At 42.6% G+C, this 19,016-nt stretch overlaps 2 protein-coding genes across 9 annotated transcripts in view; both read left to right on the top strand.

Annotated features, from left to right (window-relative positions):
• The first annotated feature begins 3,479 nt into the window (after positions 1 to 3,479).
• Positions 3,480 to 19,016, top strand: part of LOC134866289 (supervillin-like) — a 39,747-nt gene continuing 24,210 nt past the window's right edge. For 4 of the 8 annotated variants that reach the window (XM_063886381.1, XM_063886376.1, XM_063886377.1 and 1 more), the window contains exons 1-13: positions 3,480 to 3,702; positions 5,974 to 6,037; positions 6,885 to 6,976; positions 7,059 to 7,116; positions 7,206 to 7,354; positions 8,161 to 8,968; positions 14,281 to 14,451; positions 14,634 to 14,671; positions 14,783 to 14,841; positions 15,068 to 15,198; positions 15,337 to 15,429; positions 17,411 to 17,717; positions 18,579 to 18,644. In XM_063886381.1, coding sequence (XP_063742451.1) covers positions 3,642 to 3,702; positions 5,974 to 6,037; positions 6,885 to 6,976; positions 7,059 to 7,116; positions 7,206 to 7,354; positions 8,161 to 8,968; positions 14,281 to 14,451; positions 14,634 to 14,671; positions 14,783 to 14,841; positions 15,068 to 15,198; positions 15,337 to 15,429; positions 17,411 to 17,717; positions 18,579 to 18,644 — 2,097 coding nt within the window. In that variant the 5' untranslated portion in view covers positions 3,480 to 3,641. Of the gene's footprint in view, positions 3,703 to 3,847; positions 3,950 to 5,973; positions 6,038 to 6,884; positions 6,977 to 7,058; positions 7,117 to 7,205; positions 7,355 to 8,160; positions 8,969 to 14,280; positions 14,452 to 14,633; positions 14,672 to 14,782; positions 14,842 to 15,067; positions 15,199 to 15,336; positions 15,430 to 17,410; positions 17,718 to 18,578; positions 18,645 to 19,016 lie in introns of those variants that run through there. The other 4 variants (XM_063886379.1, XM_063886383.1, XM_063886380.1 and 1 more) reach the window with 4 other exon arrangements.
• Positions 10,185 to 13,253, top strand: LOC134865941 (supervillin-like). The gene is given in 3 exon segments (XM_063885794.1): positions 10,185 to 10,327; positions 12,279 to 12,482; positions 12,484 to 13,253. Coding segments are annotated over 3 exon segments (930 nt in total). The 3' UTR covers positions 13,067 to 13,253.

Here is a 19,016-nt window from a genome sequence, read left to right on the forward strand (position 1 = left end):
ATTATTATTGTTGTTGTTATTATTATTATTGGTATTATTATTATTATTGTTGTTGTTATTATTATTATTATTATTGTTATTATTATTATTGTTATTATTATTATTATTGTTATTATTATTGGTATTCTTATTATTATTGTTATTATTATTGTTATTATTATTGGTATTCTTATTATTATTGTTATTATTATTGGTATTATTATTATTATTATTGGTATTATTATTATTATTATTGTTGTTGTTATTATTATTATTATTATTATTATTGTTATTATTATTATTATTATTATTATTAATAATTATATTAATATTATTGATTGTTATTTGTATATTTATTTTACATTTTTGTATATATACAGTGTGTGTGTATATATATATATATATATATTTATTATTATTATTTATTTAATTATAATAACACTTAAAGGAAAGAAAACATAATTATGATTATAATAAAAAATCATTTGAAACCTGACAAAATGGCTGTGAACTATAAAGTGTTAAAACCATGTTAGCTTAAGTTTTACAGCACTAAAGCATGTTTAATTAAATTCTTTAAACAATTAGCACATATCGTAGGTGCTCCTCTCTCTCTCACTCATGTCAGTTTATTCATCGTGGGAAAGTGAAAGTACACTCTCTGATAACCGTCGTCTTTAATATCACATTTGACCTGATATTGAGTCACAGCGCCTCGTGGTGTTTACTAGATGTCCCCGGTGTTGAGTTTTATTGACTGGTTTGTACGTCCAGTTTTGCAAGATGAAATTGTTGGGTTGAGTTTCACATTTATTTTGTCTAAAGTTAGAGCAAGTGCTGCTCTTGAGTGACATTTCAGGATCAGAAAACAATTCCTCATGTGACAGAGAGATAGACCCGATAACCCGGGTGTTTATTCAATTCTGTTTAATGCAAAAATCTGAAATATAGTGAGGACATTCAAGCATTTGCCGTTAAGCAACAAGAGCCAATTGGTTACATAAAAAGGGAAGAAAGAAGCAGAGAAAGTTTAGAGGAGGAAGACCAGGCTTCTCAAAACAGAGTTAATCTGTTAACAAAATACTGTTATCTTGCATAGTCCAGTTTTTAAAAGTGTGTGCTGGCTATGAGATCTGACACAAGTTCCCATGTTGTCATCGCCTTGCCATCCATAGTGAGCGTCAGTGTTTTTACTTGGACAGTGTAAAGTATTATGTCTTATGACAGTGTGGTTCACTTCTAAGAAAAGCTTTCTGACTGATGTGTGTCCTGTTTTTTTAAATTGCAAAATCTATCCAACCAGAGACATAGAGACTGAATGACGGAGACATTTTCGTATTCGTTGCTACATGCATGGATTGAGCGGACAAAGACCGATATATAATGTGATGCAGACACACAGGTGAAGAAGGCAAACCAGATTTAAAAGTATAAAGAATGTGGAGTAGAAATCTGGGAGTATGTCTTGGGAGGATCGTGAGATGGATGGCGAGGATGACACATTTTGGGGAATGGAAGGGAAAAAGAGTGGTGAGGAAAACAAGGCAGAGCAGGAGCCGGCGTGGAGACGATCCCTGGGTAAACACCGGCTGACAGGGTGACCTCTCCCTGAGGCAGCCACTCACAACACATGTTGCCTTATTAGGGGCGTCTACAGGGAGCAAGGCAGACTAGGGAGAGGTGGGGGGGGGAGTTTGTGTGTGAAAGGGTGAGAAAAAGCAGCGGACACAGGAGGCAAGTGATCGTGCAACACTGACTTAAGAGTCCACAAGCGTTAACAAGAGTAACAAGCTCACCTATTAAGTAGAGTTCAGTTAAGTCCTCTCACTTGCTCTGCATACCTCTGTGGGCAATGCACGCTTTTCTTTCTGTGCCAGCGCGGTGTTGATATGATTAATGATGAGTAGTTGTATTATGCAGCCTCAGCAGAGCGTCAGATTATACTTTATGTAGCTGCTGCAGAACTAAGAGATTTCCATCTGTCAGGTTCTGTTGTGATTAGCCGTCAAGGTAGCTGCGATCCTGACTTGATTGGAAGTCAACTATATTTTGTATTTGTTGAATTTGCTTGACTCCAATCGTAGCCGCTTTCCTTTGTTTTCTCGCCTCAGTTCTCTCCTCATATTGTTGTCGAACTTGGTGAATCTAGTCTTTATCTTTTCAACAATGAATGACGCTGCATTACATGCTGCGTTATGTTGATTCCCTTACCCCCTGTACAGTTGTAGTTTCCCGGTTCCTGTAGGTTATGATATAGGTTTTTGTGCATGTAAATGGTCTGCAAAAGCTAAAATCCCAAAGTTCCATCCAGTGAGAGTTTAAACCCCCCCCCCCCCCCCCCCCCCCCCCGAAACGCCTCCATTGGACTCCTTTGTTTACTTGTGTGACATAGTGACATCACTATGTGACACTCATGCTTCTATTGGCTAGCGCTCCAACACATTGTACGTGATAAGCTAAGGGGCGGGACATCTCTAAGCAGGTTGACCAATTACAACAGCTGCTCAGTTAACCAATCAGAGCAGACTGGGCTCTGGTTTCAGACAGAGGGTGAAAAGAGGAGCTGCAGCACAGGCAGAATGAGAAAAATAAAGAGCTGTTTGAACATTGAAGCATGGAGACATGTCCCAGTAGAGACAAAATACAAATATGAAGCTGAAAATGAGCAGAATGTAAGCCACTCACTTCAAAAGTTCAGAGGATTTTAAATTTGATGGAAAGTTTGGTTTAAATATCATCAATCAATGTAAGGAAGTCCCCCTCCTCTCCACTTCCTCCTCATCTAACTCCAACATGAGGTTGACTTAGACGAGGGGCTTCTGTCTGCGTCCTTTCTTTGGAGTTCAGACCAACATGTGACACCAAGTAAGCCTTGTGTGAATGCTGCAGATAGACAGAAAATAGGACATGGATGAGGAGTTAGTCACTGAGAAACGGATTAGGTGTAGTCATCTAAATACGATTTCTAAACATTATTGTTAGAAATTCTGGCTCTTGGTGTTTCGTTTAATCAGAAAAGATTAGTCTAGGGCAGGAAATAAGAAATACTGTGGCACTGCATTGCATCTTTCTTACTGGCCAAACTGGGATTAAGACAAAAGAATGGGTTGTCTTCCCAGTAAATGTATATATAAATAAATTATCTGGAGGATTTAAAAGCAGACAACTTATTGACATCAATATTAATGCAAGTCCTGGCTTTAGTTTTTAGAAGTTTTCCTCCCAGGATACCATCTGACTCCCAGTAGCCCCGGACCCCGCACCACCACCTGTGGCCCTGCTGGCACCCTCCTCCAATCCTGTTCCAGAGTTTTTACCATCAAGGCTAATTTCTGCCTGTAATCTGATTAGGGCTCTGAGCTGCTTTAGCGCCCCGCTGCGCTGTCTCTCTCTCTCAGCTCTCACACACACACACACGCACACACACATGCACACTGACACACACAATCTACATGACAGCCAGTCTGTGCAGGCTGTAGGTTTGCCGTGTATCCGGGCCAGTTTGCTCTGCCTGTCGCTCGGTGCTCTTCGGTGTGTGTGTGGTCGGGTCACTATCTCCATCCCTGCTCGCCGGTAGCAGCCGTCGCCTTCACGCCGTCACCTCCGCTGTGATTGGAGGGGGAGTCTAGCAGCGGAGCATCCTTCTGTTCTCCTCCATAAACATGTTTCGAAACCCATGGATCTCTAGTTACCATGTGAACCATGAGCAGCCATGTGGCCAAGGTAAGGCCTTTGAAAGGGGGAGGTCTGGCTATAGGGTGACCTGCTTAACCCACTGGAATACCCTTAGTACACCTATAGACTGCTCGGGGGACTTATGCAATTTAGCTCCTTACTGAGGTAAAGGACCGAATTTGGTGGCTGTCGCTGGGTTTCGGGTTTAGAGGCTGTGAAGTTTGTCCTGGTTGACTCCTTGTTTGTTCTTCTTTTTGCCTGGTTGGATCAGAGGAAGCAAAGATTCATGGCGTGTGTAAGAGCTACTCATCCCTGCCTAATGCATTTCACAAATTTGGAAAAAACACATGCTTAAATCTATGTGAGTGTTAGCATCAGGCTGCTACGAATGAATGAAGTGTGTGACTTGGCAATGAAAGGTCAAATTTAGTACACTTTTGTTGCTGCATACCCTTTACATGTTCTGTTTCCTACCCTCTGATATCCCACCAGAAACCTTTCCAATCGGACTGTGTGCAAGCGAAGGCCCAGTTCACTTAGGAAGTCTTATTTCGTACCTCTGAATATATATATATAGAAAATCCCTCTCCTCACCACGCTCCTTTTTGGACCATCAGCAGCACTAAGCTTCTCTCTGGCACTGTCAAACTTGGGTCTTGTGCTGCTTGTTTTGTTGACAACCTGCAGGCGTTTCTAAGGAAAGCTGCACCGGCGAGGGGGCTTTCCAGGCAGAGGAACAGACAGATAGGTGTAAACAAGGTTCCCACGGGCTATGAATCATTGGGGTTCAGATAAAATCATGTTTGAGCCCATCCAACCCAGATTTCTGACCTGAAATATCATCCCTTACATCCAGACATGTCACTTTTGAGTCCTTGGATTTCACTGGTAGCTACTCGAAACACTTGGAAGCTCTTGAACTTGACATCAAAGTAAGCATCAGGACTTCTAGCACCCATACTTTCTATCCTGCCAAACATCCCCTGATGTATAGACACACAGTCTTTTGGGGCCAAAATAGGCCGGAGGTGTTCAGGAGGCGTCTGGAGCAGTAACGTGATCCGTCTCCTATACTGGGATACAACTTTACAACGGGTTGCTGTTGCTGTGACGTGAGAGCAAAAGGGTCAACTGTCAGCTGGGAACTGGATGTGAACTTTCGGAGGAACCTTTCTGGAAAAGTGAGGCTGGAAATGTCCTGTCAAATCAGCACGTTGGTGGGGTTTAGTCTTGAAGAAGTTTGACTTCTCTTACTTACCTTAAACCATTTATCGTTAAAGGCATTATGAGCAGGATTTACGGTTAGGGTTAGGGTTAGGGTTAGTAACCACAACATTCACATTTAGCCCCTCTTTCCATGCTCAAAATGGGGAAAACCAACCCTAGATTCACTCTCATTTAGGGGCTTGGTCTGCTTGCCCTGCTTTTGTTACATTTTACGGCGTTGTGTAGCATTTTTGTAGCTTCTCTTGGATGAGAGCTTAAAACCTTGTCACCTGGTCTCTGATTTGGGTTGAAAAAAGTTGAATATATCCAATCAAACCACATATGCCTCCTGAATACTGAAGCTGTAGTGCATTACTGATAGTCATGATCTATATTCACGAACAAATTGCTATTAAAACTTGACTATGATTGACATTTTGATTATTGGTTACTAGATTTTCTAGGGACTGTACTTTTTGAAGCGTTGAATAAGATTTTCTGAAGAAGCTTCCATATGTGGTGTCACTCATTTGTAAATGGGCTGAGGTGTGTTTAAGCTTGACAAACACATGCAGTATTGTTTTGTCGAACCATTAGTTGGTGTCTGAACAGTTATGCAGATCAAAGGAACTTTGAATCAGACAAACACAACCAGCCAGGATACATTTTTCTAGCCAATTTGTATAATACATCCATAAGTTTAAAGGCTTATCTGTAGCCAAACAAAGCACTGGAGTTTATAATAGTATTGGAAAAGACTTATCTTAGAAACAATAATGACATCTTGATCATTTTTGTGGTAGAATTGAAGTGATCTGCCAGGATTGTGTGCATATTTTATTGTCCAAAGCAGAGACATACGGATCGGCATTGCATTATTTGTGGCAAAATCGTCCCTTGTTTGTTTTTTTCTGGATAACTTCAATGTGTCCAACCATTTGCACATCTGAATCTGTCTTGAAAAAGGTGTCATATGAGCCGTTATGTCATTGAAGAACATAAGATGAGCCTTGTTTATCTACCGTACTCACAGTTCATTTGGACCAGGATAACATGTTTCAATACTCCCTTTGTCAACACAGATCTTGACTGGGTTTTATTTGTGTTTTTTAGAATTAGGATCCACTGCTCGAAGCAAGCTTTGCAGCTCAGCCTCTTTGCCAACAGAGACCTTGAGGTGAGTCTTCTGTTTCCAATCACCACGCAGACATGGGTCAATTACTCGAGGAGGTATTGTCTTTATAGCATTTAGTTTTTGCTTGGGTCATCAACTAAGGGATATGTAAGGATATAGATTTGCCACAGTTGAGTGCTGTAGCTTATCACGCGCAGTAAGCATTAGACGCTGCATATGCCGGTAACAGCTTATCTTAAGGCACTTTTTTGTTCACATGCCATTAAAGCCGTAATACCTCCTACAGGAGCACCGAGCCCCCTTTTGCATTTAGCTCCTTAAGCTGTCCGGCAGAAAGTTACGCAATCATTTTCAAAAATATTCAATCAAAAACTCTGCACTCTTGTTTATAAATCCTGGATATGAGTACAAATACATATTTAACACGCCAATCTCTCTATATTCGTCTAGAAATAATCAATTACAAGCTTTACAGCTCGGTTTAAACAACAGATTGAATACTTTAAAGGGTTTTGTAAAGGAAGGAAAGGCAAGTTACCTTATCCAGGCTTATGTGACCTCTTGATTTACATTAGGAGAAGACCTCAATTTCCACTCTGAGGATTTAATGACTCAGGTCTTAAGCTGGATCCTGTTGGAAGATTCTCACTCTGAGATTTACCTTTACCTGACATCACCTTTTGGGACAAGGCGTTGAAGTTGTGTGGACAGCTGCTAGAGGAACCTAGGCTCACATTTACATATGCAGAGAAATGTAGTTTGGCTCCATTCAGCATTATACACCTCTTTCAACTCATACTAAACTACAATAGATTGCACTTTATTTTTAAGAATAAAATGTTTTTTTATTTTCTTGATAGCATGTTTTTGATTCTGTCCTCTCATTCAGCTTTCAGAGTGACTTCTCCTTGGAGGAAAAGACCGCCCTGGTCAAGAGCATTTCCGATACAGATGCCAAACTTCTGTTTGTCCTCCCCAAGGGTGTGCATTGAATTAATCAAATAATGTAATACTTTTCATTGTTTTAGGACACTAAATATATATTTTCTCTCCGTATATTCAGTTTCAGAGTTGAAGAAGTACTTCGAGGGACCTGGCACGGAAGATTTGGGAATGAACAGGTATTTTTCAGGGCTCACTACGCTGCATTTTCACATCTAAATAATTGCATAAAAACAACTGTTGACCTCTGCCTTGCATCTCGTCACAGGAAGGACAGGATAGCCCGGCGTCTGGAGGGGATAGAGAGTGATGCCCCGCCTGCGCTGGTGCCCGGTGGTTTGTTAGCCAACAGAATGCTGGAGGAGGATCCTCCGCGGTACACCCGCGCCTCAGATCCCTGTGAGCCTTGTGTGATGGGTAAGCATGGCACGATGCACTGCAATAACATGTGATTGACAATCCTGGAATGTTCTTCCTCATACAATCGTGTTTGTCATTCAGTATTTGTAAATCATAGGCCAAGTTCATAAACCAACTCCTAATAATAGCATAACAGTTGGATGTTAACAAGCGTTCAGTCATGTTTACTTTTGATGATTTTCTAAAGAATTTAAGTTCACGTTTTGAACAAAATCCTAGCTGCTTTTATGCCTGGTTCCTCCTGGGGAGCATCTTATTGGCCAACAGTTTATATGTTTGGTTAGCTGGACTGCAAGTTGAATGAATGCTTTTGTGTTAGTGAAAATAAGACACACTGAGGTTGTTGCATGTTGTTGCATTTTGAAGGAAATGAATTCACTAATTGACATGTAAATCTGTGATGTGTTTTGTAATATTGCCACATTTATGACATGTTGGATGAAGGTTGCAAGTTAACATCGTTATACAGCACAGTAACATTGCATATTTGGTTGTGTGTGACTTAAAATATACTATATGAGTTCAAAATAACAATACATCCGTTTGATTACAGCAATCACCTTGAATTGTTGACTGATACGAGGCATCCAAATTTGTTTTCTTTTTTGCACTCGTGCATTTTTGATCATTTAGCCGGATATATTTGAACTTTTAGAAAAATATGTGGTCCAACCATAATTGTGTGTTTGTGGTTAAACTCTAGAAGACAGAAACATTTTAACCTCAGTAACTCCTGCGGGACATTCTTAGTTGTCAAGCAATGTTGTTAATGAGTAATGGAGCATTTCCACTCTTTACCATAGTGAGGCGCTACAGTCGAGAGGAGCTGGAGGCCCCCCAGAAGCAGCTTTCATCTCAGGACAGATCCCCTCAGATCAAAGGTGGAGTTGGCAGCAGCCGCCCGGAGCCGATGTTGGTGTACGTTGACCCAGTATCGTTATCCACCTCTTCTACACCCACATCTGGACCCGCTGACCCCACCAGCCTCAGCTCCAAGGCCGAACGCATAGCTCGCTACAAAGCCGAGCGCCGCCGCCAGCTTTCAGAGCGGTATGGCATTCTCCTGGATCAGGAGCCCGACATCGATTTCACGCCTCGCCACCGATCCCGCCGTGACACGGACACCACTGACCGGCAAACAGCTGCAAGACGAGAAAGAGACAGACAGGAAGCTGAGGAACAAGGACGAGATCCCAGGGTGCCATACCGCTCTGGGGTGGGCAGGGTTTACATGAGGACTCAGCCCGACCCCACCCCTGTTTCCAAATCCAGCCCCGCCTACTCAAACCAAGCCCCTCCCCAGACACAGGAAAGGCAGCGGAGGTTTTCTGATCGGGAGAGGGCGATGAACATGGAGAATTACCGGCGTGGCGGGGCTAAAGAGCGCTCGATCGCTCCTTTAACAAGAACCCAGGAGCAGCACTCCCACCACCACCAGGACCCCGCCCACCAGGAGCCAAGCCCCGCCTCTAGCCGGGATTACAGCATCGCGGCGGTGCCCAGCTCCCCTCGCACCGCCCGTCGGGCCTCCCTGCCCTCCACCCGCTATGGCATCTCACCTGGGGATTTATTCATAGAGCAGCAGGCCCAGAGCATCCTCAACAGGCAGGGGTGAGTTCATACAAAACGGTCATAACATTCAAGACTGACGACTGAAGAGACTCTGAGACATGGGGTTGATACTGTGGGTAACTCTTGCTCAAAATATGAAAAGTAATTCCAGAAGTTTCAGACTTTTCTTCTATTTTAGTTATACTTCAGTCTTTCGAAGCCATCTTTTTAAATAGCAAATTGTCCTCCATCTGCTTCCTGTGGAGTGATCTGACCATTCAACGTCTAATGTTGTGTCTGCAGTGTATTTTTAAACAACATTAGGGGGGTTTACACATCTTGAACCCTTGTATTCCTGACAATATTTACACTGATCCACTGGCTGCTAATAAGGTCCTACATTGAGATATTCATGAATCGGTGCACTGGCTGCTGAGCTAACCGGCCTGCTGCTTCAACACTGCGCCAGTATTTAGGATCTTTGCAGACTGAGAGTCCAGCTCTGTCACGCTCACCCTGCTCCAGTTTCACACGGAAAGGTGCTCTGGGGAGCTCATCAGGGAAAGCTTGCAGGCTAGATGTCAGGGTTGGTTTTTGGAGTGGATACGATTTCCGTCCTGATTTAACAGCAGCTTGGTTCATTAGCAAAGAGCTTATGTCACTTGCTATTAGAAATGTACCAGAAAAGGGATGAGAATTAGAGCTTGGCAACAATCATCGCTATCACGATATGAAACTTGAGATCTACTCAGATATTGGATATTTTAATCAGGCATATTGTCTTTCCCTGGTTTAAAAGGCAGCATAACATCGAAGTGATTCATCTTTATTCGCATAGCAGACCACTATAGATGCTCTATTGTTGGCATTTACCCACGTAATTTATCAAAAATCTTATCTTATCTTATATCTATAAATTTATAAAAGCAATGGTCCACCGTAAAATATTGTAGCTACATCAACTCTGAGATACTCGGTCAGAAACATCATGATTGTGTGTCGCTAAGACTTAATGAGAATTGTAATATTTTTCAATTGAAGCAAGTAATAAAGAATTTGACTTGATGGCATTGAAACAGAAACAAACATAATACTGTCTATGAAATTAAAACAACTTCCTTATTACAAATAATAGCATTCAGATTCATGAAGGTGGAAAATATTCAAACTTTATCGACACATTTTAGACTGAACTAAAGAATAATCTGACCGCTCAATTATGCAAATATTCCTGATTTACTCTTCAGCTGATTATTGCAGCTGCTGTTTCTCTGACATGTATGAAGGTCATAAGTACCCCTCTGGGTTTGACACTGTCACCACATCATCTTGTAGCCTGGCCGCCCTGTCAAAGAGCGACTGGTCTCTCTACACAGACTCAGAGAGCGACTCTCAGGCAGACTTCAGCTGGCCTTCAAGGTACTGTGCTCAGGATCAAGACCTCACAAAGCCCCTGTAGTCCACCGGGGACATGTGCTTAAGCTGGCTGTATTCACTCGTTGCTGACTTATTCTATAATGACATTATACTGTTATCTGTTTTACACAATATTCATACTGTAGGTCTTCAAAAACAACATTTTATGAAATCTAAGTCAAAATACTGATAGGATAATATGCCAGCTTTTCAAAAACATGTTCTGGGTGGACATGCAGCTAACTCGTCCCATTACATAAACCTTCTAACTGTGTATTATTTTATTTAATCAGTAATATTTCCCCCTATTAACTTGTGTAATGGTCTTCCAAGTGTTTTAAGTCTGTGGGTTTGAAAAACGGACTAAACTACTTTCAGCCCTAGCTAAGTCTTACAAATTAACATTTATTCCTGAAAAGATTCACTCAATACATACATTTTTCATCAGTTTTTCTAGATCACTCACTTGTTTGCCATCATAACTCGCTTTCAAGTTATAATCTTGTGCATTTTTTACGTCAATTTCAAAACAACCAACTTAATTCCGGCCTTAAAAGAGTCCATCTCTAGAATCCAACTAGAAATCCTCTCATTTCACTAAATATTTAGCCTTATAAACCATTATTTTTGTTCTCTTAAAACATGGAAACAACCTCTATCTAATCAAAAAATGGTCTTTAAAATACCCTGCAGGAAACTGGGGCGATCCACTTTCAACTGATAATGGATAATGTTCTTTAAACATACCCAGAACGATTTATCCACCAGCACAAAACCATCGCTCTTAAATGAGCTGTGACTGTGTGGCCTGCGTTTCATGAGCAGTGTGAGTGAAACAGATTTGATGAGGTGACAACATTAGTCAGCTTGATGCCCTGACCCAGTCAGTCGTAGACCCACTGACTCAGCACTTGTCAACGGTGTTCAAATCCCCCCTCCTCACAATCTGACCTATTAACCCTTATGAAATTACACCTGAATCTCCTACCCCTTGTCAATGTTGATGCATAAGATCAGACTTTTTAATCACCTGATATCTTTTAGTGCTGAATATATTCTAGAGAAAAAATTATTGCCAGAAAACTCTGATTTTATTTCAGTTTTCCTGGATTGTTCTCTGTTAAAGTCCTTGGTTCTACGTGTATTTCTGGACTGGACGGTGGCCCAGATACGTGACATATCTGGTTTGCTGATAGCCTGAGGAACGATGAAGGCCCATGGACAGCCTTTGAGCTGTAAGGACAGGTGGAATTCAGGCTAGCAAACCACACAAACTTTGAGAAAGAGTTTTAGTAAAGCATTGGTTTCATTGCTGAACTCCAAAGACTTCCTAATGTTTGCCAGAATAACTTGGAAAGGAAAACAGCTGATGTGTCTCAGAGGAGGACATTGCTGCCATCAGCCCCTTTGTGGCCTTATCAGCTGCTTATGCTAGGTAGCATTAGTGTGAACTCATGTGTACGAGCACAGTGTAAGTCCTTTGTGCCATGTCAGATAAAGAAGAGGCCCATCAATTATGTCTGGTTTAGTGCTCTCCAATGAGATTAGAGCAACCTTTGGCTACCAGGGTTCAGAAGGTTGTAGATGAAAATAGTTTGGCTTACTTTTTGGCACAGAGACACCAGGGAGTTGTCTGAAGCAAGACTCAAGTTGAAAACCCAGGGCATGCTGCTACTTGACCTTGTTTCAATATTACTCTAGGATTTAGAAAGCTCAAGGTTGTCCCATGATAGTCCAATGAAATGTTTGTTAGGGTTAAGGTTAGGGTTAGACACTAAGTAAGATACTACTACTTTGGCTAACTCATTTTATTATTAACCATCCTTTGTATCCCATTGAGAAAAAGAAAGCTTGCTATGTGCTTTTTAGTCCCCTTTGTTTGAGTTCAGAAGAGTGTCAAAGGTCTTTAATTGAACTGGAATCTCAGTGTACCCTATCCATTCCTTTCCTAAAGAATCCGGGTAAGGGAACGCTTGTCCAGGGATGAAACAGTCCAGAGGCCCCCTGACTGGAGTCCAGACAGGCACCAGGGTAACAGACACCACACTCAGGGGAACACTGCTCAGTACACGCCACAACGATCAGAACCCACCCAGCAAAGGACTGTTCCCCATCCTCAGCCCAGCCCAGGCCACCATCCTGCCCATGGTCAAACAACCCTACCCTGATTACCAACACTCTGGTCCTGCCGTTGACTCTCAGCCTTATTTGGCCATCCCTGCCCCAGTGGCCACCGCCAAACTTCCTGGACCCCCTGAGGTACTACCACGAAGAAGAGTGAGTGCCGACCAGATCCATGCCGCCAATAGGGGGGCAAGAATGGAGGCCAGGCAGGCTCTGAAGGAAGAGGCCCACACAGAGGGTCTGCTGAAGAGCAGGAAAGCCGTGTTGCCATCTGAGATTCGCCGAAGGGAAAAGAGTGTGGATGATACTCCAAGGGGCCCGCTTGAAGAGATGGATTGGCAAACCTACAGCCCAGAACGGAGGAGGACGAGTCGAGGCGAGGACGACTGGGATCATGAGAGACCAAGGGAGAGGGGGAGGGAGAGAAATGTCGACAGGATCAGAGAGAGAGGAAGAGAGCATCTCTCTAGCCATGATGGCCAACAGGAGAGATTGTTTCAAACCCAGCCTCCCCACACCTCTGCAAGCCAGCAGCCCAGGCTGCGTCAGTCCGCAGAGCCTGTGTACCTTCAAGAGCCCCAAGTTCATCAGCAAGCCACCAACGCAACCACAGTATGAACCCAGACCGAGACAACCTGTGGCTCAAGTCCAACAGCAAGAGCCCCAGCTTCAGCAGAAAGAACCCCCAACACAACCACAGTATGAACCCAGAAAGAGACAACCTGAGGCTCAAATTCAACAACAAGAAACCCCAACGCAGCAAAAGTTTGAAACCAGAAGGAGACAACCTGATCCTCAAATGCCGCATCAGTACGACCACTTGAGACAGCCACAAGATCCTCAAGTTCTACATCAGTACGATCGTGTGAGACACCCACAAGATCCTCAAATGCAGAATCAGTTTGATCACCCAAGACAGCCCCAAGATCCTCAAATGCAGCATCAGTATGATCGTTTGAGACAACCACAAGACCCTCAAAGACAACAGGATTCTGAGCTCCAAAGAAAAGAGCCTCCAAATCAGCAGCAAGACTCCCGCCGAAATCAACAAGAGCCCAAACTAGACACACACATTGGGCCTCAGAGGCAGCAGCAGCCAGATCTTTCAGGGAACAAGAGGTTCGACTCAGCCATCTATGACCAGAAGGGCTCATCGTTGCCTCAAGCCAAACATAGAATCATGGAGATGAGTGGAGGGCCCAAACCAAAAGTACGAACCCGCTCCATGTCAGATATCGGCATAAGTCAGCATTCTAACACGTACCGCATGGAGAGGGCATCGGCCAGTCGGGAAGCTTTGAGGGCCGTCCCTCCACCGGGGATGGCTAACGGGGAGATGGGCGGCCTGGACACCAGGGTGTCGGTAGCACAGCTGCGACACTCCTACCTGGAGAACGCCAACCGGAAACCTGAGCTGTAGGTCCAATGGCATGAGCTCTGTGTTGCATTGCTGAATAACAGTCTAACGTATGCAAATAAATAATCCCAATGATTCGAGAACACACTACTGATGCTGATGTCATTCTGTGGCATGAAATGTGTCAAGGTGTGTTGCCATGATATCTACCATTTTCATTATCGCGTCAGCAGTTTGTCTCTGAGCTAACTTACTCGTGCAAGTTTGGAAGTTGTCTGCATGTTAACATGGTGGATGGCTCATCACAGTTGCTTTTAGGTCGTGCTCAGCGTGTGCACCACTGTTCTTCTAACCTGAATACAGTTCCTGGTAAACTGCTCATTTACTAAAAACAACATCAGAACCAACAATAGTTTTCTTACTTGTACTTCTCCTTTTTGTTGTCGTCAATCTTTCTAAATCGCAAAAAAAAAAGCGAGACTACTAAAGTGGATTTGTCAGCAGTGGAGGTAGAGCCGCCTATTGTCGCAGATCGGGAAAGAGGTGCTCGGAAACCTCGACGCTACATCACTCCAGGAGACAGTCGCATGTCGGAGAGGTTTAGGACCCAGCCCATCACCTCTGCAGAGCGGCTGGAGTCAGATAGGTACAGGAGGGGCTCTCTGTCCTGATCCTCAGGAGCTCTAAGAGTCATTTTCTTTGCATGATTCACTTGTTTAATACTGTGAATTGTATTGCATGGTTCTAGGTTGGAATTCAGACCATGATAATGAGATCATCATAAAAAAAGTAGTCTAAATGCTGATGCTTGACACATGTTTTCTGCAGGTCTCGTCTCAGCCCTTCCCAGCTACAAGATGCAGAAGGTAAATTCAGTCTACTGCATCAACAGTATGCACATTTAATTCCTTATAATTTAGCTAACTGTATTGTATAAGAGGTGTAAATACAGTTAATGCCATCTCTTTTTACATTAGATGGAGTACTGGATGACAGAGCCAAGATGAGTGTGGCGGCCAAGAGGTCTCTCTTCAGGGTATGCTTTCTACTTTGATGACAGATCATTGATACACTCTTTTTTTGGAATGAGCAGTGTTTTAAAATTACAATCTGAAAAGCAAAACCTGGACCTTTGTTCAGATATACAGCGGACAATTAAGTTTGTGTAATTTAAGGTGCTATAATAAGTTTCTTCAAGTAAAACAAACTCGTATGGACTCAAGCTTTATAAGCACATTGTTTTTTCATTTTTTATTCCCCAGGAGCTGGAAAGGACATCAGATGTTCCCAAACCGCGCTCCCGAAACGCTGCTGTGGAGCGCCGCCTGAGGAGGGTTCAGGATCGGTCGCACACACAACCCGTCACCAACAAGGAAGTGGTCAATGCTTCAAGGTACATTTCTGATTTCGCTGTAGAAAAGTACACTACCGCTCTGTATTTTACTTTTCTTGCCCTCCACTATTTTCTTTGCCTTGCACCATCTGTATTTCATCCCTTTTCACCATCACTTCCCTTTTCTCCACTTTCAAGTGATCCCGCCACATCGTCACAACCTCTGACCCACGCTAATGCCGCCCGCGTCCCCAGCCCCACTGCAGTCTGCACCAGTGTGACCAGCATCAGGTACGATGTGCTCTGTCTCTGTATAATGTGCAAGTGCGGCTCGCTAAAAACATCTACATGTGTTGGAGAATATGTGTGGTTGTGTCATACTGCACCGAATGAATGAATCTATTGCCTGAAAATCAGCTCCGTTTTTGAAATTGTAAATCCTCTATGGGTTTAGAAATGAGCATGCAATAGAATTTGAAAGAAATAGAATTGACCATATATTTATTTGTTTACTAAAAACATGAGAGATAAAAGAATCAGAAAGAGACTTGTTAGAATAATGAATCCAAGCGGACACATGGTGTTACCTTAGAAATTCCATGCATTTAAAGACATATCATATAAAAATAAAGGAGTTATAATAAGCTAACTTGTAACCAACCCTGCTTTACATTTTTAAAGGGGCCCTATTATGCTCATTTGTGGTTCACATGTTTGTATTCCTCTACTATGACATGTCTCCATGCTTTAATGTTCAAAATGGTGTTGCTGCAGCAGCTCTTTCCACCCTCTGTCTGAAACCAGAACCCTACTATAGGCTTCATTTAAAAGGAAGGTCTTTAGCCTACTCTTAAAACGTTGTTTGCCGCCCTAATAGAAACTGGAAGCTGCTTCCTAAGAATAAGAGCTATTTATCTTGACACTCGCTTTACTTCCACACCATATTTTCTACCACAACTTTTAACCAACTGAAATCAAGTGCCAGAGCCAGAGCACCTGTGTCCTCACATGCATTTCATTTGCCATTTCTTCCTATTCTGAACAATGTGGATGTGCCACAGAGAAGTTTTGCTCTCCGTCTCCCTCTCCTGGCTGCAGAGCTGAGCTTCATCCAGCTCCTCTTACCTTGTTATTTCTGCCCCCTTCATGTGCTGCTTCGTAGCACTGTGCACCTTATAGGGAAAAGAAGCCAGTGTTTACATGATTACTCATTTACTACTTTCCATGCCCAGTTTCCAAGCATTCTCTCCCTGCAGTGTTCATGACACATGTTTTTGCACTATTTTATTTATCTTATTTGCACCATGTATGTTGAGTTGTTGGAGGAGCATGGGACATAAGATTTTCATTGCCAACATATACGTTGTATATGCTGTGCATATGACCAATAAAACCTTGAAACCTTGAAACACACAGGTCACAAATGTGGGTGAAGAAAGAGGTTACATATCTCATATAAAGGTCAGAGGTTGAGCCGGTTAAAGCACTCTGAATGTCCGGGTTCACATGTCCTGTGATTTGTTTACCAGCGTCGATTTAAATTAGCTCACTGCTGAGAGATCGCCATATTCCCTGTAAACACGAGAGAGCATTAAATGATTATCTTGCATATGTGTGCTGATCTACTTATGTCTCCTTGCTGTGCCAGTAATCTGCCTCTGTTGTCCCCAAGCAAGCTGGTATTTGCATGCATTTTCATTAGTGCTGTACAGCACGGGGAAAATATGCGATCGAAATATTAAATATACTTAATTGTGCATTAAATAAGCATACAAATATATACTAACAAAAACAACACCTATATGTAATGTGTATCCCTGATGTTTAAATATTTGATATTCAGCTGAGAAATATTTTTGTTTTTGAGACCCAAAGACATCGTCAGGACTCAGATGGTATGCATGAATTAAGATATAATATTTATTAATTTTAAAATGTAATCTTCCATTTGTTCATCCATGTCATATGATCTCCAAAAGTACAAAGTCAAAATAGCTAGATGTGATGTTTTATTGTGGACATAAATATATCACCTCATACCTAATCTCTTGGTTCAATTCCGACACTTTATCCTCTGTTGCAGTTTAGAAATAACTAACTAAAGCAAGTGTTTTTTCTGTGCTCGGAAAGGATTAAATGAACACAAATAAACCTCACTTCATTTATTGTTGAGATTGTATATAACATAGAAACTTCACAGTCCCTAGGATGAGCTTTCATTTGAAACCAAATGGTTATTTATACCTGACTCATCCCCCCTGTCTCCCCCCAGCGTCCAGGCCTCCGCCCAGCCCAGTTCAGCGGTCCAGGATCAGGGTCCGGAGCCCCAGGAGCCCCAGGAGAACCAGAAACCAGCTACCGGTGCCGGTGCCGGTGCCGGTGCGGAGGCTGATGTTCAGGAGTTTTTCTCCGATGAGCCGGACCTGTCCACGCTCACCTTGGCCGAGAAAATGGCCCTCTTCAATCGCCTCGCTCAGCACACAGGCAAGAGCCCAGAGGGGGCCCGAGGGGACACCCGCCAGCGCAGGGCCAATGCGCGGTTTCAGACTCAACCCATCACCCAGGGAGAGGTGGATCAGGTACAAAAAATAACATGCAATCTGGTTTTTGCAATTTTTAGAATTTGATTCATAGATGTTGAAGGACACTAAGTAAATGATCAAAATCAAGGACAGTCTTACTTCTGCTCCTAATATATTTCTCCCACACTTCTAAACTAAAAGTCTTATTCTGTTTTGTAAAGTATTATTTGTATTACATCCCACTCTTATCCCCCGTCCATCCTAACTGCGCTCACAAACTCAATCGTGAATGAATAATGAATATAATGAAGTTCTAAAGAGACGAAAAAAGTCAGAAAAACATTTTAGAGAAGGCCAAATGTTAGAGGTGCGGACACTAAAATAAAGAAATAGCCCACTGACAAAATATTGAAATGAACATCGCTGCTTCTTGAGATTATTTGGATGTGCTAACAGTAAAAAGGCCCGAAGCAGTGGCCGATTCATTGCCGGGTCACTTCCAGTCCACTGCAGTGGGTGTGTTACAGTACCAGAGTCCTTTAGGGCGGGATGTATGAATGATATAGTTCACTGATATTACCAAATGAACTGAGGTCTCAGGGTTTGTTCTGCTTTCACTTTTAATACAGTGGCCTCTACAGTTCACATGTAAAAGCTCATACTGTATCATGCTGTACACTAGGGATGTAAATATTCTCATTTTGCCCTAACCCATGATATATACAGTATATAGTTGATGGGATACCCTTTAATTTTCATTGCCAACACATCATCCAATGTGGTACCAACACAGATAAGATGTCCACAAAGGGACAAAAATACAAGATAAGAATTGACGATCCTTCCTAAACATGCTTCGTGTTAGGCTGACTTCACCTGCACCAAAGTCTCAGTATTCACTCACTGGTGTCCACACAGGAAGCTGAGCCTCCAGTAACCTCTGAGGCGTGTAACGGTGACTTAAAGACCAGTCACGGAGAACATGTAAGACCTCCGATTCCTGTACGATGCTTCTGATTGGTTGCATCGAATGTTGTCTTGCTGACAGTCGCTGAGCCGAGCCTCGTGGTCTCCTTTAAATGCTATTTTAAAGTTTGGAAATGGTTGTTGAGGCTGCTGTGTTTGTTTTCCGTGGCTCCTCATTTTCGGATAATGAAGCGTCTTTGACATGCTTGTTCTTTGCAGAGCAAGCATGGGATTATTTGAATGCAATTTCTGCTAAAAAAAACTACAATGCTTATCTGGGTTATAAGCATGTAAGGGGTCAATACATAGACATTGTGTTGCATCCAGAATAGTTGACAGTAATCTGAGGCAGAGTTTGAGCATCTTGAGTCGACTTGACGTGAGGGAAAG

The sequence above is a fragment of the Eleginops maclovinus genome, chromosome 6 (genome assembly GCF_036324505.1).
Source record: "Eleginops maclovinus isolate JMC-PN-2008 ecotype Puerto Natales chromosome 6, JC_Emac_rtc_rv5, whole genome shotgun sequence".
Classification (NCBI taxonomy): domain Eukaryota; kingdom Metazoa; phylum Chordata; class Actinopteri; order Perciformes; family Eleginopidae; genus Eleginops; species Eleginops maclovinus.